General features: G+C 41.7%; 1 protein-coding gene across 1 annotated transcript in view; it reads right to left on the reverse strand.

The window, feature by feature from the left end:
• The window catches only part of Nek7 (NIMA related kinase 7), a 123,534-nt gene that overhangs the window by 15,375 nt on the left and 95,260 nt on the right, over positions 1-12,899 (reverse strand). Inside the window, exon 8 of the mRNA XM_034513221.2 lies at positions 2,610-2,704. Coding sequence (XP_034369112.1) covers positions 2,610-2,704 — 95 coding nt within the window. The remainder of the gene's footprint in view (positions 1-2,609; positions 2,705-12,899) is intronic.

Here is a 12,899-nt window from a genome sequence, read left to right on the forward strand (position 1 = left end):
ATCATAAGCAATGTTTTCATGGACACTATACGATAAAATCAAATGTTAACAATGCCACCTTAAAAATACACTGTCGATATGAACTCCCATCTCCCCACCTTTCTAAGACCTTAAGTAAACGTACATCCATTTTCTATCATATGATAGGAGTTCATTATATTACTTTTGTCTCAATACTGCAGACTGTTAAAAAAAAAAAAAAAAAAGTCTGAATGTCCCCTAAGGAGTTAAACAGGAATAGTATATTTTCATGCATCTCCTGCTTTGACAGATGAAAAATGTCAACTGTCCTGTTTTTATTTTCCAGCTTTTGCACTATTCATCTGGTTCATTAGTGCATCTCGGCGCTGCCCCTGACAGCTGCTCGCCCTCTCCTCCCAGCAGCTGAATTTTTCAGGCTAATTTGATCCTCCACACTGAGACGATCGCTAGAATGATTGACTCGCTCCCTGACCTCCAGGGTCTGACTTTCCTCATTAGTATTCCGGGGGCGTCGGAGGGACGAAAGCCCACTGTCTGTCTTCGGGCCTGGTGGCAGCTCTCTTTTTTTTTGAACTGTAAGCCACCAACCTACAACCCTGTAAGGATGCGATTGCTGCACAGAACAATAAAGGAAATGTGTAAAACCTACGTTTCCATGTAAAGGTCCATGTAGCAAAGCACAGCATCTTGATTTTAATTAGTAAAGTCTACTTTGTTGCATATCAATTAAAACTGCACTCCTGGTTTTTTTTTTTTTTCAAAGGTTTCGGGAATATTTGAAAGTCTAATTTCCCGAGTTTAAAGTACGTTCTGAAAAAGGGCTTCCTACTCCCTTCATTGTTAATGGTAATTTCTTGGTGGATTATGATAGAAAATATATCTATCTGATGCTACAGACAGTTCTGAAAAGCTAAATTACATAAAAGGTAAACAAGGAAATGTGGACTATAAAGACAGATTAAACGTTTTGTAAAAGTTGCCAACTCTTGCAAGGGGGGTTCGAGAAAATGCATCAAGATAGATCCTAACATGAACGTGGGAAACACTTGAAACTAGCAAGGTACGTGTTCCTTGAGAACGTGGGAATGGTCAAAGAAATAATTCTTATTTTGACGTTCATATATAAAAATGGATCCTGCCTCTCAAAGGCAATTATGCAATGTAGATAATTGTTTCAATTTTGATACTGCGATTGTCAGTCTTGAAAGAACCAATAACTTCTTCCTCTGACACTAACTCAGCTAACACATCCTCAGCTCAGCTTTTCTCCTGCCAGTGCTGGATTTCATCTCATTATTAGGGCTCATTTCCTACCTAGTTTCAGACTGTTTAAAGTTTGTTAAAAATCAAACTATTCCTTTGATTTCAGATTGTGGTCTGAACTACTCTAATGCTACCTAGCCAGATTAAAAACTTTTTAAAAAGAAAAAAAAAATCACATGAAGTGATTAACTTAAGAATTGGCTTCACTGGATTTTTTAAAAATTGATATTGCCCTCCCCAAATTATCAGCAAAATCCAGAGTGAGCCAAAACCTCCTGTCACCCATGGACACATTAGGATGCGAAAACAGCATGGGCCCCTCCTGGGTCCATGGACACACAGCTGCACGTGCTCTGCTTTGTCACTAATTCATAATATTTCACAGTCAAGACTGTGGTGAGTTCATGGCGGAGCACTGTGACGTCCCTTGAGCAGTCCTTAGTCATCAGAGAAAGCACAAAGCCAATAAGGTCAGTTTTCCCTAAATGAAAGAATCTGAAATCAGCAAAACTACAAACGGTCAGCAGGCATTTCACGAAGCAGAACGAGGAGCTACCTCCACGCACACGCGGCACAATCACACAGATGACACTGGGTCAGAAGACAAAAACAGATGCAAACTTTAGATTCCTTCTTGAAACACAGAAACGACTCCATGCATTGTGTTTCTTCAATTCAGGAAAGCTTACTTAGATGCTCACTGGTTTTTTATTAGCATCTTTGACTATGTATTTTCCGGAAGTAAAATTAAAACTCTATCCTAGGAGTCACCGACTTGGGTTACTGCCAATCCCATGGTTTTGGAGGATGCTGAAAACTGTGGTTAGCTAGGCACCCTTTTCTACAGCTACAAGATACAGCATCTCTGTATCAATAGAGAACCCGTCTATGGGACTCTAACCCCTATGCTAAGAACAGAATTTGAGCCTATGTGGTAACCTGCAAGGCTTAGCTATTTGAAAGCCATCCTTAAAGCTAGATTTTCACTTGTATAAATAGAAAACAACATACTTATAAAGAGACTTAAATACTTTTGTGTCTTAAATCTATGACATTATTCTCCTGCAATGCATTAAAAAAATTCAGTCCTTTATCTCTCTCATATGTGTGTGTGCACATGATAAGCAGAACAGCCTTTTATTAAAACAAGAATTAAAATAAATTTCTTATCAAAAAATTATGAAACTATATTAGACAAAATAAATATGTTGGGACTTAAAAATAAGTCATTACCTGATGAATTCATTCATCTTGACAAGGGCAGACTACAAAATATCATCCAGAATAAAATAGATGTGAACTATATTGAATATATAACATGAATGAAACAGTATCAACGTACAGAATTCATCAACAATGCCTACCTCATATAGAAGACAGCCAAGAGACCAGATGTCAGACTTGAAGTTGTATCCATTTTCATGTATTCTCTCTGGAGACATGTAGTAAGGTGTACCCACTGAAAAGACAAATCCAATACAACCAGGACCATAAAATGAAGATGTAGCTACTGAAGAAATTAAACACTGATTTGAGAGGGTAAAAGCAGGGTGGGGTTGGGGGGGGTACGTGGGGGGGTGGTGTTGTAGGGAGAACTGGAGGAGAAAAATAATGTAATTGGTAATGGTATTTTAATTTTACAGGCAAATAAAAATATTGAAAAATTAAATACAAAATTTTAAATTGAAAAACAAAGTTAGCAAAATGTCATTAGACAGTTTTTCTGAGACTACTCAGTTTATTTCACCTTACTATTCAAAAGAGTACATTAATATCTATACTACAATAACACAGTGTGGTGGCCTAACTCATCATTGTCTCCCTGGACCCATCCAAAGATAAGGTAAGAAGGATTACTAAGGAGAAAACAAAAGAGATTTTTTTTTTTCAGAGAAAGTTATTCAAAGGATTTATGTGGGATTTTGCTCTTTTCAATATGGCTTCTCTATTGCAAATAATTGAACATAATAATATTTTAAGTTAAATATTAGACAAGATCCGTGAAGATTATATATAAACACTGCATGCTCAACCAGCTTCCACAGAAGCAGCCCTGAGGACACAGTCCTGGCTCCTGACACGTGGATCAAACTGCTGATGCTGTGCTTAGTCACTGTGGAGGGAAGAGAGGGACTGTCACACACCAGATGCTGTGCTAGGCTAAGAACAGGGCCTTAGCACCGATGCCAAAGGACCAGAATTCCTGCTCTTACAAAGACCTTTAAAGATCATTTAGATACTTTTTGGTTTTGTTTTAAAGTTGTAACTATATTTTCAAAATGCTAACATTATTTTTAAGAAAACAAAATCATGTGCATTATGCTTCATAGAGTAAAAACATTTAAGTGACTTTCAAAGGGAATACCTTTACTTTCAAGTATCTCAACTATTACGTCACCATTATTAGATCACAGCTCTTTGGTAAACAGCAAATCAAGGTCCGTGCTTGGTGTTCATGAATCTTATTTACCGAAGACAAGCTACAATAACAATGTACCACTGCTTGTGGAGAAAGGATACATCCAAGTTTTTCTATTACTTAAAAAACCAAAAACAAAAAACCTTAGGTATTTGCTGTAAATCTTAAAGAGATAATTCACAATACTGTAAAGGGGACTTCAATCAAAAACACTATTAAGAGTCACACCAATAATCAAAGCACCACCCTTGGAAGCAGAAGTCAGCAACAGAATAAAGTTATGTCCTAAGATCTGTGTGTGGCACCTCAACTGTGCTGAGCGTGGAAGCATCACAGTTTTACCTAGAACAGAATCCATTCTCAGTGAATCAACAGTCCTAGCCAGAGTGGATCTAAGAGTCAAGCACGTACAGAAGTGAGCAAGTGAATCTGACGAAGCAATAAAATCAAACTTTAAAGGAAATCCGAACTACTCTGAGATAAAAAATAAGGGGGAAAACCTTAAGAAATCAGCTAATTGTAGCTTATACCTTGAAGGCAAGTTTGCATATTTCAGTAGTGTCAGAGGAAGGAGCTGTTCAGAGTATGTGTGTGTGGGGGGGGGGAGGGGGAGAATGTAGCTTCAAAGTGTCATTGTTGTGGGAAGTCAACACAAGCCTGTAGCATCTGCAGCTCAGACCACCTCCTCATAGTTTGCATAAGCAACCCCAATTACTGGCTGTATGTACACACTTCCTCTGCCGAAGGAAGGCTGGTGGGTGTAGCTGCAATAATGAGATAGCTTCTGGTTACAGGACATAAAGTGAGAGACTGGCAGAGAGGGATGCAGAGAGAGGCTTCCTGGGAACCACAGGGGGCAGCTGGAAACACCAAGCTTGAAGGTTCAGAGTTTACCGAAAGCAAAAGGTAATTTTAACCAGGAGCTCTGGGAAGCCTGCTGATACGTTAGGGGTTTGATACGAGTGTGAAAGATTGATGACAGGGAAGAGGACGAACAAATGGTAACACTTTACAGAGATTAGCCTCAGCCTAGGTAACACCTTAACCGCAACACCAGCCTGGCTCACCGACAGCATCCCACAAGTGAAGGGTACACAGAGAAAGAATGAGGAGATCCAAAGTACACTTTAAATGATGAATTTAGTGGAGAGGAGCACCCTCCATAGCACTGCTGCTGGGGTCAGTGTGAGATTACAGACCCAGCACTATGGTTTTAAACGTAAATGCTGGTTCTCCATCTAAACAACGAGCATCTTCCAACTGTTTCCCTATGTTTTATCGCAAAGGCTTCCTGAGAATATATGACAGCACAGACCCAAGCATGCTACCCACCTCCTCCACAGCACATTTCCAACAGTCAGCACAGAGGTTTGCATTCTGCAATACTGGCAAATGGGCAAATGCATAATCCCTGAAGACCAGAGGCCTGAGAAGGAGCTTCCGGATGGACTCTCTCTCCCACATGTTCCCTGATGTGCCCCAATGCTCTGGACCCACCTGTACTTCAGACTAGGCTGAGCAAAGATGTCCCGCCCCATCACATCACAGACATTCTTACTCCTCTCGTTCAGACAGACAGAACTATGCTTTTCAGGGCTCAGGAGAATCTGCAGTACATTTGCATGCAGTGCTGTTTTCAACATTTCAACTTAATGGAGACATAATTATTTCCTAAAATCCTTTCCTTAAACTCCATAGCAGCTGGTTTTTGTTTTTTTTTTTTTTTTGTTTGTGATGACTGTTGCCTGAAGAATGTTTTGACTTTTTAAACATCTGTACACAGCAAGGGAGTCGTGGAGTGAGAGAACCAGATATTAAAGCAATCATGCAGACGGCGACATATGGAGGAACCCAAGGCAGCGCGATGCACAACTCTACTTATCTTCCGGGAATTTATGGTTATGGGTAAGATGAGAATGCATTCTGCAAGAGGAGATGCTTACGCCATTTTAACCTCCTGACATGAGGAATGGTGGGTAGGAGATGGATGACTTTTGTTTTTAAATGAAAGGGCTTGGCTTCAGAAGAAAACTGCCAACCACTGAAAATGCTAACTGACCTATCTTTAATCTATACTAATACTATACTATGACAATCTTTCAACTGTAAAGCTGAAACTCTCACCTGACACAAGGTGACCTAGCTGTATGAGAAGTGTTGTACGTGGTGGTGCACACTTCATAAAAAGTAAATCCTCCTTAATGTTTACTCTGAATAAAGTGACTAGTTTTTTCCCGAAGTTCCACAGCAAGCTCCAGGTGCTATCCCGGAAGCTGTAACTGACGTGGGGACATTTCTTTAGAAAAAGCTGTACTGCAGAACATTTTTAATAGGTTAGCCAAAAAAACTCAGCACTTTACTCTCTGTAGACTCGGCCAAAGAGAAGACCTAGCATAAGGAAAAACACTTTATTATACTATCGGAAGCTGGATTCTATCTTTGTACTTTTAATCAAGGAGGCAACAAAGAACTGGTCAAAAGCTGGGAATGTGTTTCATCCTTGGCCTCCGGCTGTGCTGTCTTCTCTTCATTTATTTATCTAGTGTGCGTGTGTGCATGTGTGTGTGCACACGCACATATCACAGCGCACATGTGGAAGTCAGAGAACAACTTGAAGGAACTCATTCTCTCCTCCCACCATGCTGAGGCTTCCGACTGAAGTCAGACTGTCAGGCTTGGCTGCCAGCATGCTTCCCCACTGGGATGTGTGGCCTGGTCCCTTAGGCCTACTTTTTATCTATTTCCTTATCTGTGAGAAGGGAGACCATGTAGAATGAGCTGTCTCTGAGACACGGGTTACTCTTTAATTCAACAGTGCTACTAAAAAAAAAAAAAAAACAAAAAACTTTTAAAAACCCATATGGAAAATTATATGATTAGAAAAATGATATGGTGTTTTTAAGAGCTGTTCTTTAGGTCAGCCAAATGAGAACGGTCTAAGAGAAATAAGCCAATTCAGCCCAGAACTGTTGTTTCTTTTTCTCAGAGTCAGACTAATCTGTAGAAGAGAATGCCTTGAACAGTTTTCCTTGCTGGGAAAACTAAAAAGACACAAGTCATCTTAACCATAGTTTGATTTAAATACACAAATGAGAGACAAAGCGTTTATTTCCATTTTTTTTCTTTGTATGTATTTATTTCCATTTTTTTTTCTTTGACCGAATGGAAAGAGACCAAATTTATTTCATTATTATGAGTATAAACTGAGGTCAACATGGGATATCTAGATCAGAATTTCTTCTGTAAAAAACATTCAGAAAATAAAATCTGTCATCTGTGAGGCATTCTTGATGACACTTTTGACACCACAGAAGGAAGACTTAGTGGATTTCACTGCTTCCCTGTTCTGGACCCTGCACTGTGTCCAGCATCCAGAGTCACTGTGTGTGCTTTCCGACTGGCTTAACAAATGTTCAGGTGCTACCTGTGGCGCACACTGTTCTAGGTCTGAGAGACTGGAATAAACAGAGCAGATCCTTAATGTCGTGGGGCCACAGTTGAGGCGCACAGAGCTTGTTCCAAGGAGCTGTCTGAGATGCTGCACTTCAATCAGTAAAGAGGCCTGCCAGGTCAGGCAAATTGCCAGAGATAGGAGACTCACCCCGGCAGCCTGGAAATCAAGTCCATTTAGCAGCCAGTTACTTCAATTAAACTGACGACTGTGAAGCGTAACTGAAAGTGTTTATACCTCCCCAAACCACAAAAGCAGAGACGAGGGCAGGAAAGGCTAGCAATGCAGAGGGCTGCACGTGTAAACGGTACTATGATACAGTACAGTGGTTGTTTTAAATAAACACTTGTTATGGTGGCTGAGAGGTTAAATGTGCGCAGCTTAAAACAGATAATAGCTTCTTCCCAGAGCAATTACTTAAGTCGAGAAAGGACTGAAAGTTAAAAATAAACCAGTGGAGGTGGCCTGGAGGACTGGTTGAACATATGCTGTCTCTACACTCTACACCACCCTGCACAATGCGAGGGGCACAGCAAAGATGGACTCATGCAGAGGAGACAGAAAAGGTGTGGGGACAACAAGTGCGTGACCACAGGTGGCACCTGGCACCAGACAGGAACCTGTTCTAATGCCTACTCCAGAAACACTAATTTTCTGCGCTGAAATCAGAGGATGCATCACACTTGGAAACAGTGTGGGGAACACGAATGGTAAACTCAAGAGACTCCGGTGTGAAATTCTGGTATCTAGCCCGAATGGCAGGCGTGCATTTGCTCTGTCCATAACATCACAGAAACCAGAGAGATGCCTGTCTCCTTTCCAAAGATAAATACGAGTTCAGCTGTCCTATGACACAACAGCAACACAATTTCTCCCTGGGGGGGTTCAAGTATTTGTCTGGCATAGACACCAATATTGGTGCAGTCAAGTTAGATTTTAAAATAGATTTCATTTTAAGATATAGAACAAACACAGGCGGCCACTAAATTCACACATGTGCATCCAGAAAAACCCTGTCCATCTTTCCTCTTCTCGGGTCATTAGGAAGGCATGCATAACCCCATGCAAACGACAGCGCCCCCTACGATCTGTGCTCTCGCCACAGCAGGCCAGCAGAGCACTCTGGGTATGTGTTAATAAGTACACTTCCTTAAGCAGCAGATAACCACCTCAACTACATATACCAGAACATGCAAGGTGGTAAGATCTGTATCTCGGATTAATTTTCTTAGTTGGGTTTTTCTCCTGTTGCTTTTTTCTCTTTCCCTACATCCCAGAGCATGAAAGGGTAAACCCCTGAGAGGCCTATCCTCTGGTGAAGTGAGAAGCCCACTGTGGCCTGAATAAACATTTGGGAATAACTTTTCACATATCACAAACCTGCCTCACTTGCCCCCTCCTCCCCCCAAAAGAACAGAAAAGAAAAAAAAATACTCTATTTTAACAATAATAAAATTAAGACAATTAAACCATTTTCCCACTAAAAGCCCTATGTTTTAGAATGGATTGATGGACAGAATGCAGGTCCTGTGATCCTTCTACCTGGTGTTGCGCTTGCTTGCGTTATGTGCCTGGCATCAGAGCACTTTGCAGACATAAAGTTACACATGTTATAATACAGATTACCTTAGATGACCCGAAAGAGGCACAAGAATACAGGAGAGATTCCAAGTGGAAGGGAGGGTCATATCATGGTCAAGGAATAGATTCTGTTTCTAGAAGGTTGGAATGGCCTTTAGCCAATAGGCAGTTAAGGAAATGGGACCAGAGTTTTAACAGCCCCAAAAGGCTGAGTTCTGCCAGGAACCCTAAGTCGATACAAAACAGATGGTGACCTACAGCCTGCAGGAGCCTTGCAGGTGACGTAAAGGTAGCTCACCGAGATGAGCCTGGGCATCAGATCTATAAAACTGCCACATAATACATTTCTATTGTTCCATCCCACTATGTTTGTGGTGGTTTGTGAAGGGAGCAACAGGAACAGTCCTCATGTGATGAAGATTCCTGCATTCCGTGACAGAGTGAGAATTTAATTCCATGTACCAAGGACACTCCACGAGACCCACACAAGACACTGAGAGGCACAGCAAGTCATATAGGGCTTAAAAATGTGTGATGTCTGAGAGCTCACTGGATCACTCTGTGAAGTTTTTCTTGGTTTTGCTTGGTTTTAGTGGGGGGGGGGGGGAAGGGGGTGGGAGAGCAAGAGGGGCTGATATACTCACTATAGGAAGAGTAACACTTGTTGTAGAAAAACTGATTTTCTAACTCAAGTTGAGTTTCTGCTTGGCCATTCACTGACATGAATCTAAGTAATTATCCGTATTTCACAAGTGGGCAAACTAAAGGGAGGCAGAAAGTAGTTAACAGATCATGTGACATTTAGTCCAGAGTTTTAAAAGCTTGACAAGTAAAAATGTTTATTGTAACTGTGTAGTGTGTAGATTGCTCAAGCACAGTGATTAGTATAAGGGATAACTGAAGATGCACCAGTCCAGAGAGCCATCTCCAGGGTCAATACTCAGGGTAAACACAGCAAACCCCTATACTCAGAGTATCCTAGTTTAGAAAGATGAAAATTCTATAAGGTCACACATGACTTCCACTTCATTCACAACTATTCCCATTAAAAAAGTTCATTATTGGTTGTCTGGAATAGCTACAATGATGCCACAAAAATAAATACAGCACAGATAAAAGACAAAATGAGGCACTTTCCCTTTATCTCTGTGCATTATTCCTGGGCTCTGCTCTTTTGGACACATGGAGAACTGCTTTTCCAGTTCGTTAAGATGAGACAGGAGACCTGTCCTCAATGATGAAATGTAAGTGGACGTACACTGTGTCATATTCAAGCAGAAGGCTTTAAAGAGCCAGTAAGTAATCTTCCTGCTCTTTCTCATCACGCATCCCCAAACCAAATGCTGAACTGAAAATAATGCAGGACTGGGGTTGCCTGAAGTGCTGTTACTCTGTGTGTGTGTGTGTGTGTGTGTGTGTGTGTGTGAGAGAGAGAGAGAGAGAGAGACAGAGACAGAGAGAGACAGAGACAGAGAGACACACAGAGAGACAGAGAGAGTGGAGGTAGTACCTGGAATAAGTGCAGGCTTCAAAGTACTTTGGGGTGACAAAATGTTTTAATCCAAAAATGTTTTATTCTTCAACATAAACTCACCCACAAAAACACATTTAGTTCAACTCACCCTTTTATGAAAACATGTCCAGAGCGCCAGCTCCCAGCTTTGTTTTAATTTCCTAATTCTAGAAGGGACATGAGCAACCGGGAGTGAGAGAAAGCAAACTATGCTTCATAATAGACTCACATGCAATGCCACAGCAGACTACCTAGTCAATTACAGATCGAATAGAAAGCCAGAAAACCATAAAATGTACAAGAAAAATGCCACTAAGTGCTGTTATAATGGGAAATTAAATCTCTGTGAGAATTAAGTCCAAACTAGGAAGCCAAAGACCTATGTACCATGTTCTGAACAGCCCCACTGTGTTTTCTTCAGTACCAGAATGGACACACTCATGAGTCTCTACAGACTGTAGAGAAGCCTCATGTGTGTCACTACCCACCTGCAGCAGCACAGGAGATACCACACAGAGCTAAGTTATATTTGACCAACTGAACTGATCAGAGAGTATGTCAGAGGAATGTTTCCAAGTGGAGAAAATGGAAATCAAGGTCCAGATGAGATAAGCAAAAACTCCAGAGATCTGGACTCATGGTTTATAAACTACAGGCTAGGCCACTCATCAATGAATGTGAAATCAATGCACCAGCTTGCAATCAGCATCGTTTCAACTGAAATAAAGCAGAACGAGGTCAGAACAGTCCAGCCGTTTGCAGTACAAAACCTAGCTACATGCAACTTTTGCTTCAGCATACTCGATTCCAGTCCCATGGGTTGGGGGTTACCCTTAAGAAATCTGAAAGCCACTGACCTAGTCAATCAGAAAGCTGGATCAAGAGAGAGCTGTGTCTTCACCATAAATTTTTAAGGATATGGATAGATAGCAGGTTTCCCAACATCTGTTACATCCCTGAGATTGACAAACAATATGAAAGAAAACAAGGCAAACTTCACATGGATAAGTCTACTATTCTACAACCAGACTCCCTAGACACATCAATGGCAAAGCGAAAATCAAAGTCCTAAAGTCACCTATGAAACAGAGGGGCTTTAAGAGAAGACTGAACCCAGAGAACAGTCCACATTGCAGATCACAGTAGAAATCAACCATCTTCCTGGTCCATAAATACTCAGAAAGGGAAAAAGGAAAGCTCCTGGCACATGGTAAAACTGAAATCACCTGCGTAGACAACTCTAGACATGCTTGACCTGAATGAAGCCGAGGAAGGACACTCATGGGTGCTAGCTTCAACTCAGAGCCTGCTGTTCTGTTCATTAAAATCGTGTAAAAACTTGTCTGGGCAGTACAGTAGGATTCACAACAATGTGAATGTCTCCTAAATCTGGCTCCGCCCCTCCCTTCCACTGCTCCAGCAAACTGGAGCTCATCTTGCCCTCCTTGTGAGGCTGAGCAGTCACTGCTCAGGTTGTGTGACAGTAGCCTCTCTTTCTGATCCTTTGACTGACTGGCCTGCCCCACTTCACACTTGCTAACTATATTCCGTTCTTCCTTCTTGGCGCATCAAATCATCTTACTACTTCCTCAGCTTTGAATACATGTCACAAAGACAAAGACTTGCCTGAATCTCTAAACTATGGAGTGCAACCCATAGTTTATGGAATCGTACAGCTAAACGCTGAGGCCAAGAAAACCAGGGGAACAGTAAAAAGTTTCTAACATCACAACTAAAAGTCAATTCAAATTCAGACCGGAAATGAAACTGAGGAGTTTCTAGCAACGCTTGCCCGGCTCCATATGGAAGCACAAGACATCCCCTGAAGCCTTGGTTCTGAATGCTCAAGCCAATACCATCCCTGTGGTCACCCCTGGCAACCTGAGTGCTGCTGTAGCCTGGGCTCTGGTCCCTCAAGTTGTAAATCTAGAACACGGGCTCCAGAAGCATTAACGAGCGGCATGGCTGAAAGAGTTCCGGACCTGTGAGCACACAAATCCAGTAGTGTCTAGGATACTGTGGTGTTTCCCATGCTCAGAACAAAACAGAGGCAGGGGAGGCACAGTTAAGGAGGGAAGATGGAGTCAATCAGAAGAATAGAGCATTAGAAACCAGGGAACTCTAAAAGACCCTGAATGCTGGACCAAGGTCTGGGAGGACATTCCTCTAACAGCAAAGAAAGATCAAACCTGGATGGAAGTAACAAGGAAAAGAACGGAAAGGAAAATCACTCCAGTGGGAGTGAGATGATTCAGAAGAGGACAAGAAGCAAACAGGGGCCATTTCCCCAGCCCATCATTACAAAGTGGTTAGAGTCCACGCGAGCGTGGGATGCGGAGTAGAGGAGACAAGGCAATCAAGACTGAGGCCCCAGGGTTTGGTTGTTGATTCACAGAGACTGAATAAAGGGCTGGACAAGGGTTGGGACCCCCGCATCAGATTCTATATTTGTAATTGCTAACCTCTCTATTGAAGGGATTATTAATATTGCTATCATGATGTCGTATTTTTCAGAATAGGTTGTGAGGCTGATTAGAGACATGGTCTTCTCTGTGAGTGCCTGCCCCAGAGCTCACACTGCATGCTGAGTAGTTACAGAGATGAAGTTTGTACAAAAGCTGCAGAATGAAGGCAGGTGAAACAGCCACAGGCTAGCCCATCTCCTCTAGACATTAAAAAAGAAAAGATTC

This window comes from Arvicanthis niloticus, chromosome 10 (genome assembly GCF_011762505.2).
Source record: "Arvicanthis niloticus isolate mArvNil1 chromosome 10, mArvNil1.pat.X, whole genome shotgun sequence".
Classification (NCBI taxonomy): domain Eukaryota; kingdom Metazoa; phylum Chordata; class Mammalia; order Rodentia; family Muridae; genus Arvicanthis; species Arvicanthis niloticus.